Source organism: Balaenoptera acutorostrata, chromosome 2 (assembly GCF_949987535.1).
Source record: "Balaenoptera acutorostrata chromosome 2, mBalAcu1.1, whole genome shotgun sequence".
In the NCBI taxonomy this organism is placed as follows: domain Eukaryota; kingdom Metazoa; phylum Chordata; class Mammalia; order Artiodactyla; family Balaenopteridae; genus Balaenoptera; species Balaenoptera acutorostrata.
In genome coordinates, this window is record NC_080065.1 from 3,506,169 (window position 1) to 3,527,950 (window position 21,782).

Here is a 21,782-nt window from a genome sequence, read left to right on the forward strand (position 1 = left end):
TTTTTTATCTTTTTATATTGTGGTGCTCTGTGATCAATGATCTCTGATGTTGCTGTATGACTTGCTGAAGGCTCAGATGATGGTTAGCATTTTTTAGCAATAAAGCATTTTTAAATTGAGGTAAGTACATTGTTTTTAACATAATGCTGTTGCTCACTTAATAGACTACAGTACAGGGGCTTCCCTGGTGGCGCAGTGGTTGAGAATCTGCCTGCTAATACAGGGGACACGGGTTCGAGCCCTGGTCTGGGAGGATCCCACATGCCACGGAGCGGCTGGGCCCGTGGGCCACAGTTGCTGAGCCTGCGCGTCTGGAGCCTGTGCTCCGCAGCAGGGGGGGCCGCGGTGGTGGGAGGCCCATGCACCGCGATGAAGGGTGGCCCCCACTTGCCACAACTGGAGAAAGCCCTCACACAGAAACGAAGACCCCACACAGCCATAAATAAAAAAAAAAAAAATAGACTACAGTACAGTGTAAACATAACTTAGATACACTGGGAAACCAAGAAAATGGTGTGACTTGCTTTATTGCAATATTTGCTTTATTGTGGTGGTCTAGAGCTGAGCCCTCAGTATCTTCAAGGTCTGCCTATATACATTTACAAGTAATCCAAGGCCACTTTCAGACACTATACCACTTCACAGATCGTGCAAGTACCTTATAATAACAAAATATTCCTAATTCCTCCCTCCTGTCCCTTATATCATTGCTGTCATTCATTTCATTTATACCCAAACTATAGCCCTGCATGTAATACATGAACATAACGTATTGAGTACATTGTTGCTATTATTTCAAACAAACTGTTGCCTGTTAGATTGTAAGAAAAATACAAGTTTTTATTCTGCCTTCACTTACTCCTTCTCTGATTTGAGTTTCTGACCTGTGTCATTCTCTTCCTCTCTGAAGAACTTCTTTTAATGTTTCTTACCAGGCAGGTCTACTGGCAACAAATTCCCTCAGTTTTTGTTTATCTGAGAAAGTCTTTATTTCTCCTTCACTTTTGAAGGATAATTTTGCAGGGTACAGAATTCTAGGTCGGTAGTTTTTTTGTCTCCATACTGAGTATTTCACTCTACTCTTATTTTTGCTTGCATGGTTTTCCCCTCTGGCCTATTTCAAGATGTTTTTCTTTGTCTTAGGTTTTCTCCAGTAGAATATATTCCTTTCTGTAATTTTTTGGGCATTTACTCTGCCACTGTTCTCTGCACTTCCTGGTTCTGTGATTTGGTGTCTGACATTAATTTAAGGAAATTTTAAGTCATCTTCAAATATTTTTTTGGTTCCCCTCTCTCTTCTCCTTCTGGTATTCTCAAATGTGTATGTTACACCTTTTGTAGTTGTCCCATGATTCTTGGGTATTCTATTCTGGTTTTTTTCAGTCTTCTTTAATCTTCGCTTTTCAGTTCTGGAGGTTTCTGTTGATATAGTCTCGAGTTCCGAGATCCCTTCCTCAGCCATGCCCAGTCTAGAGCTCATCAGAGGTGTTCTTTTCTGTTACAGTGTTTTTGACTCTAACGCTTCTGTTTGCTTCTTTCTTAGAATTTCCATCTCTCTGTTTACATTCCTGTCCGTTCTTTCATGTTGTCTGTTTTTTCCATTAGATCTTTTAGCATTATTACTCATAGTTGTTTTAAATTGGAGTCTGATTTCATCCAGCATGTTTGCCGTATCTGAGTCTAGTTCTAATGCTTGCTCTTTTTCAATGTTGTTTTGGCTATTTGGAGTCCCTTGAGATTCCAGATGCATTTTAGGATGGGTTTTTCTGTTTCTGCAAAAAACATCTTTGGGATTTTGGTAGGATTGCACTGATTCCATAGATTGCTTTGGGTAGTATTGACATTTTAACAGTGTTAAGTCTTCCAATCAGTGAACGTGGGGTGTGTTTCCATTTATTTATCTCATCTTTAATTTCTTTCAGCAGTGTTTTGCAGTTTACCTGTGCTTGATTATCTGAAGACTAAGTTACCACAGAGTTTAGGTGATCTGGTGCAGTGTCCTATTATCCAGAGGTGACAGTGGATACCCAGAGAGGCTGCATGTGTCCACTGTCAGGTTTCTATGGTCAGACCCCGAAGGAGAACCAAGTCCCCTTCTTTCTGCAGGGATCTGGAACACTTTCAGTATGAGAAAATAAGGAATATCATTCATTGATCTCTCAAAGTATGATAAGGTGTCATAAAATCAATATTCATAGTATGTGATTGAGTTCTATTTTGAAGAGTGATTTCTTAAGCTGCCTTTGATGGAAATGAGGTTCCCTGTGAGTGTTTACCTCTGTATGGAGGGACGTCCTATTCTAAAACCTCACATTTCAGTTGGTAGGGAAATATTTTCACTTAATGTGAAAATAGAAATTCGGAACACCACATACTTGAACTTACTTTTTTGTTTGTTTTCTGTTTTTTGGCCACGCTATGTGGCATGGGGGAATCTAGTTCCCTGACCAGGGGTCGAACCCTCGCCCCCTGCATTGGGAGCATGGCGTCTTTGCCACTGATCCCCAGGGAAGTCCTCCTCGAGCTTTCTTGATCACACGTATGGCACTGTGGATGTGCTAGGAGATCCTAGCCCAGGGGAGCTTCTTGGGACTTCTGTCCTTGAATGAATCCTGGCGTGGTGACCAGTTGTCCTGGCCGAGTCCGCTCCAACTTCACTGTGGTAGAGACACCAGCTCCTCCTCCTCGGAGACCTTGTGGCCGTGCTCGCGGTGTAGGCGCCTCCCTCCCTGGGTCTGTACGGGCTGGAGTGCTCTGTGGGCTGCAGTGCCAGCACTGGGTTTGCTTTTCTTTGCAGACCGCATCACTCCAGAGCCAAGTGCACTGACCCCTCGGCCAAGAAGGGCTTGGTCATGGACGCGGATGATGAGGCGGTCCTGAACCTCATTGCCGAGTGTGAGTGGGACTTGAGCAACCCTCCTGGGAGCATGAGTTCCAGCCAGCAGGAGCAAGAGGCCAGCTTCCAGAGCTCCCAAGGTAGGCTGCACCTCCACGGAGAGGGCCAGCGCGTGCAGCCTTTCTGGGAGGTTGATGCCTGCTGGCTTCAGAGTCCACGGCGGCCTTTTTTACAGAGCTTACCTTTAAATGTAGAATCTTCATGAAGTCTTGTGCACTTGTAAATGTCAGTAATTTGGATCATGGAGTTACAAAAGGAGAAGTCAGTGTATTTGAGGTGGATGTAGTCATGATGCAGGGCTGTTTATATCAGGTCCCACCTCAGATCAGTTACAGGGATAGGGAAGAAGTGAGATGTCTAAGCAGACAAGGAGGAAACATCCTGTGCTGGAGGGAGTGAGTCCCTGCCAGCCACGAGGGGACTCCCGGCTCCAGCTGCACGTTGGTCAGGACGTGAGACTTGATGAGGACGCACACATGAACTTCACGCCCTTTGCTGGCGCTCTTCCGCCAGGACTTGTGTGTGAGCTTCAGCTCCATTGCTGCTGCTTCTGAGTTGTGGGTTCCTGAGGGCTTTCCATGAAGATGCAGCGGGCTGGGGCTTCCCTGCTGCAGGACCACCTCTGCCTTGGCATCCCCGCCAGCTCCTGGGACTGTCAGTCTCTCTAACGCTGGCTCCCGTCCTGGGTGTGTGGTGGTATCTCTTGATGGTTTTAATTAGCGTTTCCTGAAAACAAGTCACGACAGCCTCTTCACGCGCTCACATCTTCTTCTGTGGCGTTTCTGTTCCTGTCTGTTTCCCTCCCCTTTTCTTTTCTTGGTGTTGAGGCATAAGACTTCTTCATGGTGTTTGAACACAAGCCCTTTCTCAAATATACGTACTGCAAGTTTCTGCCCCAGCTGTGGCTTGCCTTTTGTTTTCTAAACAGTGCTTCTAAGAGCAGTGTTATTTCAGTGAAATCCAGTTCATCATGTTTTCCTTCATGGTCGTGCTTTTTGGTGTGCTGCCCCTGCTGGTGGAGGGTTTCTCCCACGGACCGGTCCATGTGCTGGGGGTCAGTGCTTAGGTCTGAGAGCCGCTCTTTTGAGTGAACTTCTGGGTGTGGTGTGAGATAGTGGGTCAAGTTGCCCGCCTGTCCCCCACGTATGTCCAGTTGTGCCAGTGCCATTTGTTGAAAATATTGTCTTTTTCTTCATTTAATAACCTTGGCGCCCTTGTTAATTCAGTGGGCTGGAGTCTTTGGGTTCTGTTGACCGTCGTGTCTGCCTTGATTCCTCGGCCGAACAGTTTCTCCGGAGTGGGGCTGGGTCACCCTCCCCTGGAGTGCTGCGGGCGGTGACCACTGCAGGTTCCCGCCAGGGTGGGCTGGTGCTGTGTTACCCGCTCAGCCTTCTTTTCCCGTTTACCCCACGGAAGGAGTATACTTGACAGATACGATACACTGTTGGAAGCCTGAAACACAGCTTCTAAAATGTTTTTTAATGCAGCAGAGTCGCAGCCCCTGTCGAGTCCTGAGTCAGCACGGCACCAGTGCGGGGACGCCCTGAGGAAGGGCCCCGAGACGCGGAGGAGCGGCTCCAGCGGGGGCCGTGCGGGGCCGAGGGTGCAGGACCAGCGCTGCGGCGAGCTCCCCCCGCGGCACTTGGCCCCGCGTCCAGGTGAGCCCAGCCTCGCCGTCTTCTCTCCTCTTTTCTTCATCGTGTGTGTGCGCGTAGCTCTCCAAGATGTCTTAGGAAAGAATCTTCTCTATAAATGGAAGTTGACATTTGTAGAACATCTGTGGTTTAGGTTCCTGGTCTGTGAGTATACACTCTCGCTCACACACAGTTTCTTCTGGATACATACATGGGCCCAGGTTATGACAGTGGCTACTGTTACCGTTTAAAAAATGAAAGATAAGGGAAATTAAATAAGTTAAATGAGAGTGTTGTTTGCACGAACATGGAAAAGGCGTCAGAAGCCTCCCAGCGTGAGCGAACCTAGCCGCTGCCTGAGGCTCGTGCAGGTGAGCTCGTGGGGACTTTGGTGGGGCGTGGTGGTGGCTGTCCAGTGCCCCGTGGCCACTGCAGAGCAGGCTGTGGCATCGAGGCACCAGCCACATTTGCTCCGTGTCCTGAGACCGCACGCGCGTGTCCCTACACACGGATCTACACATGTATGTGTGCGTGGGGATGCGTGGATGCGTGTTCGGGTCCCGGATCCTGTCCGGTGCACGTGGCGTATCTTAGCGTCGTGTCTCAGGCGCCTGTGAGCTGGAACTGTTTCTGGGTCCTCCCGTCGTCTGCATCCTGGAGGGTTTTGAAGCATTCAGACTGTGCTGCTGTGGGCTGGCCCCCAGTCCCAGTATGGCTTGCTCTGCTGGGTCCTGGTGGCCAGGCTCAGCTGTGTGTCGTCTGGGGGGTGGGCTCGTCTGGAGGCCCTGGGCTGGAGGTGGGGGCAGGAAGGGCACAGGTCGCAGGTCAAGGTGAGGGAGCGCGGTGCCGCGTGGGTGGGGGCCAGGTCCCCGGGCTGGGGGCAGGGGACGGCATGGAGTGGCCGGTGGGCATTTGAGTTGTGGAGGGCGGGCGGTGGGTCCGTCTGAGTGGGTGCGGCAGACCCGTCCCAGCAAGGGGCAGAGGTGGCCTGCTGGCACCCGTTGGGTGGACTTGGTGACGTATGGTGATGGACAGGGAACTGGGGGGAGGGCTGTCCGGTGATCTCTGACTTGGACAGCCACATGACAGTGGTGTCCGTCCGCTCAGGTCACGAGCACTCGTGGCCCAAGTTTGCTGGGGACGCCCTGGGTGTGGCTCTGTTCACGGAGCCCTGAGGGGAGGCCTGGCCAGAGGGCAGCCTTTTGGGGCAGATTTGAGCCCGGGTGCCTGCAGAGTCCACGTGCAGGAGGGTCCAGGGCTCGGGCTGAGGGGCCTCAAGAGGAGAGCATGCCCTGGGAGGAGGGCCCTGGGCTGTGGGGTGCCGGGCCCCGCGGTGCCCGGGAAGTGGCTCAGCGGCTGGGCAGGGAGGGTCTTAGATCCGACGCATCGACAGCGTCTCCGGTAGGAACAAGTTATTAAATCCACTGTAACTTCCAGATCTTCTTACCCGCTTGACTCATCTTTGTTATACATAGTTTTGGTGAGAGGACATACAGTAAGTAGTCGATTCATTGGTTAAAGTTACTGCCTCAGTTTTGTCACTCTTCGGTGGATTTTGCATATTTGTGTGTGCACGTGCATCCGTGCACAGGCACACGCATGCCTGCACATATGCTCACGTGCACACACACGCATGCATGTGCACACAGCTGTTTAAATTGCAGTGCCGGTCCCTGAGCCCAGGGTGCCTGGTGGTGAGGGCTCTGCCCCTTCTCTGTTGCAGACTCCACGGACACTGAGGACTCAGCCCCCTCTTCTCAGAAGTCAAGTTTATTGACGCAAAAGGGGTCAAATCCCTTGCCTGCTCCGGAAAAGTACAGGAAGCGAAGGGTGCCTGGCGGGAGGTTCCAGGCACCTGCGGACCAGGAGCGTCTGTGCTGCCTGGAGGAGAGTCTGGGCAGGCAGAGCGGTCCGGAGGGCTGGAGTGCAGGGCCCTGTTCCCACGCGGCGGCCTTGGGGCCCGAGCAGCGGAGGCCGCGCAGCGTGAGTGAGGTGAGCCAGGTGTGGAGGCCAAGGGGCCGCCGTCCTCTGTCAGGCCGCGTCTTCCATCCTCGGCGCTAACCACGACCCCGCGGTGAACGTAGCTCTTAGGTGAACTGCTCCGCAGCGCTGTCACCGCTCCGTTTTGTTAGAAGCGCGCTTCCGGGCTCCGCGCCTCTCCCGCGGTGCGAAGGGCCTCGAGGTGGAAGTGTCACCCCAGGGGGGCTGCCGGCCTACGCAGCCTCCTCGCCCCGCCGGCTGGAGCCATCCACGGCGCTCTCGGGAGCGGGAGTCCTGGGCGTGCATCCTTTGGTTCTCGAAGGACACGTCCTCGTTCGGGAGTGGAAGTTCTCCCCCAGAGTCACCCAGAGCGGTTGTGGATGGTGCTTCGTCGCCCTTGTCACTGGCCCAGTTGGAGATTGAGACATTCTCAAAGTTTGGGACACGAGTGAAGACCACCCAGCAGACAGTGGGTGGCTTGCCCTCCGAGCTCGCGGGGCAGGGGGTTGGCCCTGCCACGTCACTCCCAGGCGGGCGGTCGGGGAGAGCATCCCAGCAGAGAGGGGCGCAGGTGCCCTGACAGGGGCTGCGGCCCGGGTAGGCCGGGGGGTGGGGCTGGAAGGGGGCGTCCCACGAGGTTGGTGAGGGGAGCGCCTGGCCCCCTGTGGTTGGTCCTGAGCTGGAGACAGTAGAATCAGGGACGCTGGGCTCGTCGTAGGTGGTGGGTGGCTTCCAGGGTGGCCGCCGCAGGCCGCGGGGCCGAGCTCTGCTTTCACGGCTGGTCTGGCCGCTGTCTGTTTGCCTCTTTAGTCTCTCACTGGATTGAGTGAAGGACGGAGAATGAGGATTTGCTTGAGTTGGGAATGTGCCTGGGCCTTCCCTGTCCCCAGACGGATGTCAGCCCCGGCGGCGCCTCGCCTGAGGGACTGGCCCTTGCTGTGGGCTGGGGCTTTGTAGGAGGGGCGCTGCCTGCGGTGCCCCTCCTCTGAGCACTGTGACCCTGTGGTGGTCGTCCTCTTGGAGAGGGCACGACCCTTCTGCCGGGTGGAAGGCAGAAGCCTGACCACCCTGGGGACCTCGGCTCTGTCCCCGCGCCTGAGGCTGAGCGTCCAGTGCAGCTTCTGACGGAGGTGTTCGTGCTGATGGCGGCTCTCAGCCTCGGCTCTTGGGGGCCAGCGGCCGGCCTCAGGGTTCCCACGCTGACCGCTCCCAGGGGACGGCTGCCCCGCCCTTGGTGTGACCTCGGGCAGAGCAGTGTCCCCTCTGCGTGCATGTGTTTCCCGGTGCTCCGGGGGCTCCTGTGGGTGGGCAGTGATGCCAGGGGTGAGGTCTGTCCCGGCTCAAGTGGCCCAGGTTGCTCCCACACTCCCTTCAGGGTCTCGCTGGCTGTTCCAGACGGTCTTTAGGAGAAAAGCCCTTTATTTGTGTAACAGTGGGGAGCCCCGGGCTGCGAAGGGCGGCGGGGCCTCGTCCCCAGCTCTGGCACTGCTGGCATTTACTCCCTAAATCCCTGGACCCAGGAGTTGTTCCCTAGACACTCAGAAAGTGGGCAGGAGCCGTCCCCCTCTCTGCCCTAATCCCTTAAAATTGGTGAAATGATTTCTGAACAGAAGAAACGAGAGCGTCGCTGTGAGTGCCGGGGGACTCTGTGGTGCTGGCGTGTTCGGGCCGGGGTGGAGCTGGGGTGGCTCTGCTCAGCAGCTTGTGCTTGCACCGTCCGGCCAGTCCTCCCGCTAGTTCTGTGTCGCTGCGCTGCACTGGGGGCCCGCTGGGCTCCAGTGACCGTTCAGGCCGAGACTAGTCTCCTCCCTCCCAGAGTCGCTGGGGCTGGTTCAGGAGGGCCCAGGACAGCTGTCCCTGGGAACCGACTGGTCTCCTGACTGTTACACTCGGGTGACAGTTTCGCCGCTCCTCCCGGTGTGAGATGTTGTCCCCGCCCCATGGATGTGGACACACGTGCGGGGCGCGGGGAGGTGAGTCCCATGCGCCGCCTCTGCGGGTTTGCGGTGTGTGAAGCGTTCATCGTGCTTGCAGGTGGTGGGATGAGGCGTCAGTGTGACGCGCACGCCTACTGCTGCATCATGCCCACTGGTTTCAGGCACGGAAAAAGCCAAGGTCGTGGTTTGTTTCCGCGCAGGTGTGTCCCAAATTGCACTTGACCGTGCCGCCCGGGAAGAAGGCCGCCCTGGAGGTGGCGCTCCTCGGCCTGGTGGAGGACAGGCACTGGGGTGGCTGCAGGCCCCGGCGCAGCAGTGAAGCGTTCCTCGTGAGCCGGCCCAGGGCTCTGCGGGCAGGTGCTTGCGCCCCACTGCTGGGCGCTGGTCCCTGCGTCTCGCTGGACCGCCTCACCGGCCTCACTGCCTCACTGCACTGCGGGGACTGTCCTGATGGTCCTGTCCACAGCGTCTGGGTTCTCGGGAGGTGGCAGACACGGAGGACTCCGCGCGGCCTGTGGCTGTCGTTTCCCACCTGCTGGCGCTCCGGGCTTCCTGGAGGTGTGTCATCAGCCAGTGGTGTTGGCATTGCTCTTCCTGGGTGTTTGCTTCTCCTTGCTCTGTTTTTATGTGGGGATTTGGAGAGACTAAAATGCTGCTGCTGTCTTCTCCAAACCCTCTGAGCATTTGACTGAATGCAGGGCCCTGGATTTGCTGACCTTTTGGTGGAAATGACTTGAGGCCCAGGAAGATGGCCCCTCCCCAGAGAGGACTTGGGTTTTCTTCTGCCTGGTGCCTGGGTACAGGGGCACACAGGGGACCCCACATCCAGAGTCGGGGTGTGAGATGGGGGCATGCTGTGTCCCCAGGGCCACCTTCTCTTTCCCCTCAGCCTGATTGCAGCCTCACGTGTCCCAGGGGCAGCAGGGACCTGCCAGCTCTCTCCTTCCAGCAGACCCTGAGCTCTGCCTGGATCTCCCAGCTTAGCTGCACCAGAGGCCTTCCACTCAGTGTCTTGGCCCCTCAGCTTCTCCTTCTGGAATCAGGATGCCCTGAGAAGCTGGCGCCCCTGGATTCTGACCTCATAAACCTACACCCTCTCAGGGCTAGCAGCAGGACTGTCTGCTTTCCCAGGCGTGGAGCTGCCAGACTGTTCGCACTGCAGGGCCAGGCCTGGAGCAGGAGCTCGGTGCTGTGTAAGAGAGCGTTCAAGCAGACCTTCCTAACGGTGGCCTTTCCCTGAGGGCCCTTTTCTCTAGGTCTCTAAAACTGTTGCTCTTTGCCTGTTGGTCCTCATCCACGGCTGGGGATAAAGAGGCCTGATGAGGTCATTTCAATGGTGTACATGTCCCTTTTCCAGTCTCCATGCCAGTCAGTGTTTCTGAGCCATGTAGCCCGTGTTATTCAAAATGCATTGAACATGTTTTGTTTACACTCATCCTTTCAACATAAATGTTGTAATAATGTTTGGTTCTTACTTCTAGCTCAGGCAAGACACATTTTGTCATCTGTCCGAGAGTTCACAGCCACTCAGGACAGTTCAACAACGTGTGAATGAAGAAATTAGCTCCCTGACTATGGAAAATAAGTCTTTGCAGAGTCGCCTTGCTGAGCTACAGCAGCAGTATAGCGTGAAGATGAGTGAGGTGGTGTCGGAACTCAGCGACACTCGGAGGGAGATGGTGAGTTAGTTCCGTTTGTTCACAGATGGAGCAAAATGTAGTTTTGATGTCACAGAATGAGGTAGCTTCTCAACACTGCTTCCCCCTACAGCTGTCGGGCACAACACTGGGGCCCCTTCCTGCCCTTGCAGGACACAAACCCCCTCCCCCACCAGGCTCTCCTCACCCCCAGGGACTCCAGCTGCCCTTCAGGGATGCAGCATGACTCTGTCACTCCAGGACCCCTCATGACAGTGATTGCAGATGGCAGCATTGCCACTTGTCCCAGCTCTGCCTCTCCTGGGCGGCTGCATTCTGTCCTGAGAGAGGCCGAGTGGGAGAGAAAAAGAGAGAGTGAGGCTGGGCTGGAGGTGGAGTTTCTGTGGCCCCAGTGTTCCCTGGCCCAGGCTCCCCAGAACACTGGTGAGAGAGGTTCCAGTTACCTGGGTGACCTGGGGTCCCTGCTGCTGTCCTGTCTGCACCAGCCAGCTATGAGACCAAGGTGTCCTGTTGGACCTGTGGGAATTCCGCCACCAGGTGGCACTGAAGGGCAGCCAGAGCCAGCACAGTGTGGACCTGGCAGTGGAGCCCACTTCCTGGCTGAGGCTGCCCTCGTCCTTTGTAACCTCACCATGAGACCATCACTCACAAATGCCTACACTAAAAAGGAAGAAAGATCTCAAAATCTCAAACAACCTAACTTTACAGCTAGAGGAACTAGAGAAAAGAACAAACTGAATCCAAAGTAAGCAGAAGGAAGGAAATAATAAAGATCATAGCAAAAATAAGAGAGTAGAAAAACAACAGGAAAAAAATTAACAAAACTGAGTTGGGTTTTGAAAATATACAAAACCAATAAACTCTTAGCTAGACTAAGAAAGAGAGGAGATTCAAAATCAAAAATGAAAGAGGAGGCATTACAACGGATGCCTCGGAAATAAAAAGAGTCAAGGAATGGTTATATACAAGCATATTGGAGAACCTAGGAGAAATGGATAAATTCCTAGAAACATTCAACCTACCAGGACTGTATCAAGAAGAAATAAAACCTAAGAGACCAAAAACAAATGAGATGGAACAGTAATCAACCTCTTAATAAAGGAAAGTCCAGGACCAGATGGCTTCATGGCTGAATTCTATCAAACATTCAAATAAGAATTAATGCTTATCCTTCTTAGACTTTTACAAAAAAATAGAAGTAGAGGGAATACTTTAAAACTAATTTCATAAAGCCAGCATTGCCCAGATACCAAAGCCAAAGACACCACAAGAAAAGAAAACTACAGGCTACTATCTGATGCACATAGATGTAAAAATCCTCAACAGAAGACTGGTATACCAAATTCAGCAACACATCATCACCAAGAGGGATTGTCCCCTGGAATGCAAGGTTGGTTTAACCTACACAAATTAATATGCTACATTAACTCATGGAAAGATAAAGACCACACAGTCATCCCAAGTGATGGAGATAGAGCATCTGAAAAAGTTCAACATCCATTCGTAAAAGAAAATTTCCTCAACACAGTAAAGGCCATTTGTGAGAAGCCCTTGGCTCGCCTCACGATCAGTGGGGGAGACTGAATGCTTTTCCTCTAAGACCCAGTATGAGACCAGGGTGTCCACTCTGCAGCTTCTCTTCCACTGGAAGTACAGCTGACCCTTGAACATGTGGGTTTGAACTACATGGGTTCATTTATATGTGGATTTTTTTAATAGTAAATACTATGGTACTACACAATTGGTTGAATCCACGGACACGGAACTGCAGATTTGGAGGGCTGACTATAAATTATATAAGATTTTCAGCTGCAAGGAGAGTTGGCACCCCAGCCCCCCGACCCGCCGTTGTTCAGGGATCAACTGTACTAGCAAGAGCAAGCAGGTGAGAAAAAGAAACAAAAGGCCTCCAGATTGGAAAGGAAGGAGTAAAGTTACCTCTATTTGTAGATGATGTGATCATTCATGTAGAAAACATTAAAGACTTTACAAAAGAAAATTAGAACAAATAAATTCAGTGAAGTTGCAGGATACAAAGTCAGCATAACAAAAATCATTCTTGTTTCTTTACACCAATGATTGTTCCAAAACAATTCCATTTATAGCATCAAAAAGAATAAAATACTTAGGAATAAATTTAACCAATAAGGTTAAAGATCTTAACACTGAAAGCTATAAAACATTGATAAAAGAAGTTGAAGAAGACAGATGAGCGGAAGGATATCCCATGTTCATGGGTGGAAGGTTGTTAGTGTTAAAATGTCCATACTGCCCAAAGACATCTACAGTCGTAGTGTAAGCCCTATAAAAATTCCAATGGCATTTTTCACAGAAATAGAAAAAACAATTCTAAAATTTGTATAATTATTTTTCTTTTAATTTGTATTCTTCTTTTTGTAGTTCCACAAAAGACCCCAAATCACCAAAGTGATCTTGAGAAAGAACAGCGTTTCAGGCATCACTTTCTGATTTAAAATTATATTACAAAGCTATAGTAATCATAACAGTATGGTGCTGGCATAAAAACAGACATAGATTACTGGAACAGAATAGAGAACCCAAAAATAAACCCACGCATATATGGTCAACTAAATTTTTTTTTAATTTATTTATTTATTTATTTTTGGCTGTGTTGAGTCTTAGTTTCTGTGCGAGGGCTTTCTCCAGTTGCGGCGAGCGGGGGCCACTCTTCATCGCGGTGCGCGGGCCTCTCACTATCGCGGCCTCTCTTGTTGCGGAGCACAGGCTCCAGACACGAAGGCTCAGTAATGGTGGCTCACGGGCCTAGTTGCTCCGCGGCATGTGGGATCCTCCCAGACCAGGGCTCGAACCCGCGTCCCCTGCATTGGCAGGCAGACTCTCAACCACTGCGCCACCAGGGAAGCCCGGTCAACTGATTTTTGACAAGGGCACCAAGAATACACCATGGTGAAAGGATAATCTCTTCAGTAAATGGTGTTGGGAAAACTGGATGTTCACAGGCAAAAAAATGAACTTGGACCCTTATCTTACAGCACACACAAAATTCAACTCCGAGTGGATAAAAAATTTAAATATAAGACTTGAAACTAAAACTCCTAGAAGGGGCTTCCCTGGTGGTCCAGTGGTTAGGACTCTGTGCTTCCACTTCAGGGGGTGTGGGTTTGATCCCTGGTCAGGGAACTAAGATCCCGCATGCTGCGTGGTGCGGCCAAAAAAAAAAAAAAAAACCTCCTAGAAGAAAACGGGAAAAAAGCTCCTTGACATGGCCTTGGCAGTGATTTTTTTGGATGTAACACCAAAAGCAAAGGCAACAAAAGCAAAAATAAACTAGTGGGACTACCTCAAACTAAAAGTTTCTGCAGAGCAAAGGAAACAATCACCAAAATGAAAAGGTAGCCTATGGATTGGGAGAAAATATTTGCAAACCATTTATCCAATGAGGGGTTAATACCCAGAATATATAAAGAATTCATACAACTCAATAGAAAAAAAAAAAAAGAAACCCAATTAAAAAATGGGCAGAGGACCTAAAAAGACGACATACAGATGGTCAACAGACATGTGAAAAGGATGCTCAGTATTACTAATCATCAGGGAAATGCAAATCAAAACCAGAGTGAGCTATCACTTCACACCTGCAGAATGGCTGTCATCAAAAAGACAAGAGATAACAAGTGGAGGATGTGGAGAGAAGGGAACCCTCGTGCACTGTTGGCGGGAATGTAATAAGTTGGTGCAGCCGCTCTGAAGAACAGTATGGAGGGTCCTCAAAAAATCTACAGTAGAACTAGCATATGATCCAGCAATCCCACTTCTGCCTGTTTATCCAAAGGAAGTGAAATCAGGATCTGGAAGAGATACATGTACTGCCATGTTCACTGCAGTGTTATTCACAGGAACCAAGACGTGGAAGCAACCTAAGTGTCCTTCAGCGGATGAGTGGGTAAAGAAGACGCGGTGTATGTGTACAGTGGGACATTACACAGCTTTCAAAAGAAGGAAATCCTGCCATTTGCAACAGTGTGGCAAATGTTGCTCGCCCATAGACCTCAAGGGCTTTATGCTAAGTGAAATAAGTCAGACGTGGAAAGAAAACAAACTCCATGATCTCATATATGGAATCTAAGAGTTGAGTTCATAGAAGCAGGGAGTAGAAGGGTGGTCACCAGCGGTGGGGAGGTGGGGGGTGGGGGGAGTGGGGAGATGGCAGTCCAGGGCACAGAGTGGCAGTTCTGCAGGTGACTAAGTCTAGGGCTCTAAAGCGTGCCTGATGATCACAGCTAATAAGACCACACTGAATCTGGAAATCTGCTGAGAGAACAGATTTCCCGTGTTCTCATCACCAAAGAAATGGTTACTCTGTGAAGAGAAGATGTGTGTATTACCTTGACTGTGGTCATCACTATGTACACGCACATCAGACCATCGAAGGGGCACCTTAAACATGTATAATTTTTACTTAAAGACCATCGTGCATTCAGCATGTTGAGGTTTTTACCTCACTGATCATTATGGTTCAGTTTAATTGTATGGAAACTATTTAGAGTGTCCTTTCATTTTATTTTTTTTTATTTATTTATTTATTTATTTATTTAATAGCCAAAATAAGTAAGTTTGATTCATATAGTATAATTGTTCTTTTTGGTCAAGCTCGTATGTCGTCAGGGTTGAGTGTGTGGGCCGTGGAGTTAGGCTGCCCGGTGTGAATCTGGTCACTCCTGTGCCATGTGACGGGCCCACGCCTGTGCCCTGATCTCTCGGGGGCTGCTCAGGTGACACCTGTGTGCTCAGTGGTGTCGGCGTTTCCAGGGAGTGGTCCTCCCGGTGTTGCCGTCCCGTGTTGGTGCACCTCCTGGCCTGTTCTCTGCCTTTCCCTCCACGCACTGCCGTCACCTGACACCCTGCCTGCCATTAACCCCTGTCAGTCCCCTGAATGTGTGATGCTTCCTCTCGTGCTTTCCCCTTTGTACCTGCTCTTTCTCTCTCTTATTCTGCTTTGTCTGACGTGAGCGTAGCCACCGCAGCTTTCTTCCATTAGTGTTGCTATAGTGTATCTTTTTCTGTCCTTTTAATTTATTGGTGTGCTTGTATTTAAAGTGGGCTCCTTGTAGGCAGCATACACTTGGGTCTTGTGTTTTTTATCTAATTAACAACCTCTCCCTTTTATTTGCAGTAGACTTTTTTAAAAAATTCAATTGATTTAAACTAAAAAGCAGGAACGGTTCACACACTTCTCCCACCCCTAACCTCTGCTTCTGGCAGCCACCAAGTTCTCTGTATGTGAGCTTCACTTTGTTTGTTTTAGATTCCACATATGACTGAGATGATACGGTACTTGTCTTTCTCATCGTATACATGTAGCACATCTTCTTTATCCTTTCATCCGTTGGTGGGCACTTAGGTTGCTCCATATCTTGGCTATTGTAAGTGATGCTGCTCTGAACGTGGGGGCTGCACATATCTTTTCAAATTAGTGTTTTTGTTTTCTTCAGTAAGTACCCAGAAGTGGAATTGCTGGATCTGGTAGCTCTGTTTTTAATTGTCTGAGGAACCTCCATACTGTTCTCCGTAGTGGCTGCACCAATTTACATTCCTACCAACAGCGCACGAGGGTTCCCTTTTCTCCACACCCGTGGCAGCACTTGTTATCGCTTGTCTTTTTGATGAAGCCATTCTGACAGGTGTGGTGACACCTCACTGTGCTTTTGAACTGCATTTCCCTGATGACTGGTGAGGTTGAGCATCTTTTTATGCGCCTGTTGGCCATCTGTATGTCTTCTTTGAAAAAATGTCTGTTCAGGTCCTCTGCCCATTTTTAAATCAGATTGTTTTTTTCACTGTTGTGTGAGTTCTTTATGTATTTTGGATATTAACCCCTTATCAGACAAATGATTTGCAAATATTTTCTCCCAATCCGTAGTCTGCCTTTTCATTTTGTTGATGGTTTCCTTTGCTGTGTAGAAGCTTTTTGGCTTCTGTCCCGTGGTTAAGAGTGTGGGCTGTAGGGATGGCAGCAGGTACTGAACCCCCTGTGTTAGGTTGTCTGTTGCTGCATAACAAGTTACCCCCAGTCACACCTCAAACAGCACACGCTTACCCTGTGCAGTCTCTGTGGTCAGAGCCCAGGGCAGCTGAGCCGTGTGTCCTGGGGCCTCCTGAAGTTGCTGTCAGGCTGTCACTCGGGGCTGTGGCCTCCTCTGAAGGCTTAGCAGGGTGCAGGCCCTCCATGGCCATTCCAGGCAGCCCCGCAAGTCCTCGCGCTGCGGCAGCTGGTGAGCAGGGTGCCACGTGGTGGCTTCTGTGTGTTGCGTGTGGCGGGGACGGGTCTTCTCCCCAGGCGTGAGCACCCTCCGTGCTCAGTACCCCCGTTTGTAAAATGGGGGTGAAAGTAGCCACGGGGTTGCTGGGAGACAAGTGTCTGAAGTGTCTGGTGCTTATCGTCTTATCAAGACAGAGATCCTACACAAAGCTTCATTTTTAGAGGCATAAATGAAAAATAGTGAAGTGGTACTGGCATCCTCTGGGTGTCTGCACACAAATGGCTCTCGCATCCAGGAAGGGCTGCAGCCCCAGCCTGCCTGGTTACTAGGCAGTGCATCGTCCCCATGGGCATAGCAGGCCTGTCAACCCGGAAACAGAGGACCGTGGATTTGGGGGTTTGGGCAGATGAGTAGTGGCACCCCTTCCCCTTACAGTGTGCAGTTTGGGACCACTTGGATCCAGACAGACGGGCCCCAGATGCCATCTTCGTAGCGATGCAGTCTGCACAGAGTTTGACTCGTCTGTTTGGCATGCGTTGCTCTGTGTCTGCAGGATCACCTGAGGCAGCATCTGGACAGAACTCTGGAGGAAAGCAGTAGCTTGAAGTCTCTTCTGTTCAGCGTGAAAAAAGAAGTGAGAAACACTGACACTCCATCCACACTGAACTTGCAGATCACTGGTGAGTTCATGGTTTACTTGTATGTGTAAGAGTCAGGATTTCACAGGATTCAGACTCAGCAAGTGCAGTGAAGCGGGGTCAGAGCCCCTAGCCCTGCCAGGGCAGGCGTGCGTACCGGGACTGTCTCTCTGAGCTGCTGAAAGGCCACGGGGCCCTCCCCGGGGCGTCCTTCTCCTTGGTTACGGCTCCTTCCAGACCCAGGTCATTTTTGTTTCCCTCTTCACTGTCTTGGATTCTATTTTGCCAGTTTTGCAAAAGTGCTCTTGGGATTTCAAGGTGGGGTGCAGCCTGCTCTGGGGTAATGTGAGGTGACGTGGGGTCCCACAGGGGCTTCAGCCTGAGTGTCTGCTCCAGTCTGACCTCTTAGGGGTCTGAAACTTCTTCCTAAAGGACCGGGTGGTAAGTATCTCAGGGTGTGAGCACAGTCACAGCTGAGACCCTCCGGGGCCCGCCGCTCGGTAACCATCCCCGCAGCCTTTCACCCCAGTCGTGTCGGCTGCCAGGGTCTTCTTCCTGAAGGCCCAGCTGTCCAGCAGCAGATCCAGCCCCCTCCGGCTGGCGCCAGGCCCACCTCCACCTGTCTCTGCTCCAGGCCACACGCGCCCCTCAGGGGTGCCCGGAGGGCAGAGTCCCGGGGCTTCATCCCCAACAGCAGGGGCCGGCGCTGGGCCCTGGGTGGGACGATTGCAGGTGGAGAGGGGGCTGCTTTGTTCACCCTGATGGCCTTTTCCCGTGTTTCCCAGGTGCGCTTTAAACTCTAGAATCATTTTAGTTTCTAGAATGTGGGAGTGTTGGGACTTCCCTGGTGGCGCCGTGGTTAAGAATCCACTTAACCTGCCTGCCAACGCAGGGGACACGGGTTCAATCCCTGGTCTGGGAAGATCCCGCATGCCGCGGAGCAGCTAAGCCCACGCGCCACAGCTACTGAGCCTGCGCTCTAGAACCCGCGAGCCACAACTGCTGAAGCCCGCACGCCTAGAGCTGGTGCTCCGCAACAAGAGAAGCCACCACAATGAGAAGCCCGCGCACCGCAACGAAGAGTAGCCCCCGCTCGCTGCAACTAGAGAAAAGCCCGCACACAGCAACAAAGACCCAACGCAGCCAAAACTAAATAAATAAATAAATAAATAAATAAAATTTTTAAAAAATGTGGGAGCGCATTTCACTGACTATCGTTACTTCTTTCCCATCAGGACTTCAGACAAGTGTGGAGCGGCTCTCCGGTGAGATTGTGGAACTAAAGCAGCATCTGGAGCACTACGACAGGATCCACGAGCTCACCCAGATGCTGCAGGAGAGCCACAGGTGCCTGCCCGGGGCAGTGGGCCGGTGGTCCTGAGCCCGCGTGTGTCGCTGTGTTGACTTGGAGCTTGAGTGAGCGTCTTACTGAGCAGCGAGGTCCTTCCTGCTGCAGCTTCCTGGGAGGTGTTAAGGGGGGGACGAGGGGCGAAGGAGAGGTGGTGCAGTGTCCTGGAGGCCTGTGCGTGCCCCCTTGGTGTGGTTCTCGGCTGTTCTCGTAGAAACGTGAGGATTCCACCTTTGCCCCTGGCTCGGATTTTGTGAAGAGACCTGCTGCTGGCAAGCGGGTGGGGCTGCGGAGGGGAAGCCCGCGGCAGTGGGGGGCAGGCCTGAGGGCAGCACTCCCGCCCCACCCTCCCTTTTCCTCTGCTCTCCCCCCGTCCCCTTCTCACTGTCGGGCGAGGTCACCACACCTGCCCTGCCACAGCCGGAGTCGGCTGTGACCTGGTGGCGATTGGAGGCCACAGGCCCCTGGGCCCGTCCCAGCACAAGCCCCGGGGGGGAGGGCAGGCAGACCGCGGGCGGGTGGGCTCCGTGGGCTCGGTGTGGGCACGGCAGGGCCGCAGCGCCTCTCGGAGCAGCAGGCGGGTCGGTGCCGAGCCTCCGCCTGGCCCGTGGCTCTCCCGGTGTCCCGGCACACGGGGCTTGTCGCTGGGGTGGCCAGCGTCGTGGAGAATGGGGCCCCGCGCTATCTGTGGCTCGCGGTGCCACGGAGGCCCCTCAGTCAGTGCCAGCTTGGTGAGCTGGCAGCTTGGAGACGGGGTCGGCAACGGGCAGCCCCCCCTTTCCTGCTGAGATTCCTCCAGAGTTAAAAACGATCACAGCAGTAAAAAACCCAGGACTTTCCCATTGTGCTGTGTCCGTGTCAGAAGTGCATTTGACTGCGAGTTAGAACTGTTTCCATCCTTGGACCTTTTCTAGAACTGGAACACTGTTTTCTCGCCGTGAAGATGGAGTGTTCTTGTCAGAGCGTCGAGGGGCCTCCCCGCCCCTTCAGCTCCCGCGCCAGCGGGGCGCCTGCCGGGCGGGGGCCGGGGAGACGCAGCCCCGCCAGGCGAGGGGCGGCAGCAGGGCAAGCGGGAGGGCCCCCGGGGCGGGGACGGGGCCCGGGGCTGAGCGCCGTCCCCCGCCTCGTCTCCAGGTCCCTGGTCAGCACCAACGAGCACCTGCTTCGGGAGCTGGGCCGGGCGCGGGCGCAGCACCAGGCCGAGGCGGAGCAGCTGCGCTGGAGCTACAGGCAGCTCAAGAAGACCACGGCCCCGTTGCCCAGCCGCCCGCCTGTGCCCGCGCCCGCGCCCTGAGGGCGCCTCTCTGCGGGCGCCTGTCTTCAGGGCCTGCGCTGCGCGCTCCAAAGTGTCCTGAGGAGGGAAGCTCATCCAAGCCCTGTACGTGTCTCGAGACAAACAGGTCATTACTTTTTCATCAGGTATCTTGAGACAAAGAAGATGCTGTATTTTTCTGCCTAACGTGCAAGAAAGCAGCTCTGTAGGATGGTTAAAGAAAATAATTTATTGTGTAACAAGCAACCCTATTTAATAAACTAATACATTGTTCTAAAAAGTGGCTCGTTAATTATAACTGAGCTTCGCGTTGAGTTCTTTTATGAAATAAGCTGTGCACCACGGTTGATGAGCAGGAACTGCAAGATCTGAGACTAAATACAAGTAGCACTTAGAGCTGTGAAGAATAATGTTTGCGGCATTAACACCCACAGGAGAAATACCCGCCCAAGCCCCGCTCTCCTTGGTTTGCAGTTCATTTCTGAAAATTATGTCCTAACGGCATAAGATTAGATTTTTAGATTGGAAATGTTATCTCTTAGGTAATACGTGCTTTCTTTGGTGAAGTGAAGTGACCGTTGAGAGTGCCTTGCGGTGGACTTCGGGAGCAGAGCTGCAGGTGGAGAGCAGGGGCTGGCGTGGGTCCTGGGGCTCAGGAGGAGGCTTGCCTTCAGGTCGCGTTGTGTTTTTGTAACTTCACAGGGAAGTCGGTACGGGGGGTGGGTGTTTCATCACCAGATTTTTTTTTTTTTATTTAAAGATTTTCTCATGAATCCTTTTCAGCTTTTAGAAGATTGTCGCCGTGTTTCTCGTTTGGGTTACGTTGAGCTTGTTGGACCCGAGTTTGTATTTTTCATCAAATGTGGAAAGTTTGGGCCACGATTTCCTGTTATTTCTCCCTTGACCCGACCCGCCTCTCCCATCCTCTCCCCCCTGGCACTCCAGTGATGCCACGTCAGCCCCTGGGTCTGGCCCCCCCTTTCCCTAATCTTGGGTCTTTTCCTCCTAAGTTCTCTAGGAGCTTCGGTTGGGTGGTCTCTGTTGTCCCGTCACAGAGTTTACTGCTCTCTCCTCCATGTGCCTGATCTGCTGTTGGGCTTGTAGACTGAATTTTTAATTTTAGAAATTGTATATTTCTTCGTTCTAAAATTCCATTTGGTTCTTTTTTACAAAAAGGAAAGAAAACCTTTTTTATAAAGGTTTTATTTCCCATTATGTTCATGTTTCATTTAACTGCTTAACCATATTCTGGGTAGCTTTACTACAGATCATCTGGAACTGTTTGCAAAGTGGTGACGCCAGCTAACACTGCCGCTGGCAGGTATGTGGGGACACCTGCTGGCCCTCGTGCCCCACACTTTCAGTCAGGCTTCTAGAAGTCTGCCTCCTCGCGAGGTCTGCACCTGCTGCCCTGTCGGCCAGGGTGAGCACCTGGCTTGCCAAGGTGCGGGTCAAGGATTTTCCCCGATTCTCCTACCGGATAGCCTGTCTCTTAACTTGTAGAAGTTATTTATAGTTCTGGATGCTAGTACTTTGTGGATTATGTTTGAAAATAGCTTTTTCTTGTCTTTCCACATTTTAATGGTGTGTTTTGATGAGAAATTTTAAACTTTTTTTTAAAGTGTTTTTTTTTTTTTTTTGATGTGGACCATTTTTAACGTCTTTATTGAATTTGTTACAGTATTGCTTCTGGTTTTTTGGCCGCGAGGCATGTGGGATCTTAGCTCCCCGACCAGGGATCGAACCTGCACCCCCTGCATTGGAAGTCAAAGTCTTAACCGCTGGACTGCCAGGGAAGTCCCAATTTAAACTTTAATAGGATGCAATTTATCAGTCTTTTTCATGATGATTTTTCTCTTTGTGGTCATAAAATATTCCATGTATCTTCTAAAAGAGCATATAGTTTTGTCTGTTTTGAGTATTAGATACATATTCTACCTGGAATTGACTTCTGTGCACGTTGTGAGGGTTAAGGACCCAGTTCCGGGGTTTTCACGTGTAGGTCCAGTTGCCCAGCGTCATCCATTCACAAGACTCGTGGGTCATAAATGATTCGTGCGTCTGTTCCCCCCACTGGTGTCCGGTCCGTCCCTGTGCAGCACCACACTCTGTAGGTCAAGACCTCCCACCCCATGTCGGGATGTTTGGGCTACTTTTGACCCTTTGAATTGCATGA

General features: G+C 51.7%; 1 protein-coding gene across 1 annotated transcript in view; it reads left to right on the forward strand.

The window, feature by feature from the left end:
* CEP72 (centrosomal protein 72) overlaps positions 1–19,627 on the forward strand; it is a 32,971-nt gene extending 13,344 nt beyond the window's left edge. Inside the window, 11 exon segments of the mRNA XM_057539723.1 lie at positions 2,798–2,976; positions 4,387–4,554; positions 6,254–6,522; positions 6,638–6,979; positions 7,401–7,463; positions 8,648–8,900; positions 9,929–9,993; positions 9,995–10,126; positions 16,901–17,027; positions 18,221–18,332; positions 19,468–19,627. Of these exon segments, the coding sequence (XP_057395706.1) occupies positions 2,798–2,976; positions 4,387–4,554; positions 6,254–6,522; positions 6,638–6,979; positions 7,401–7,463; positions 8,648–8,900; positions 9,929–9,993; positions 9,995–10,126; positions 16,901–17,027; positions 18,221–18,332; positions 19,468–19,627 (1,870 nt within the window).
* The last annotated feature ends 2,155 nt before the right edge of the window (positions 19,628–21,782 follow it).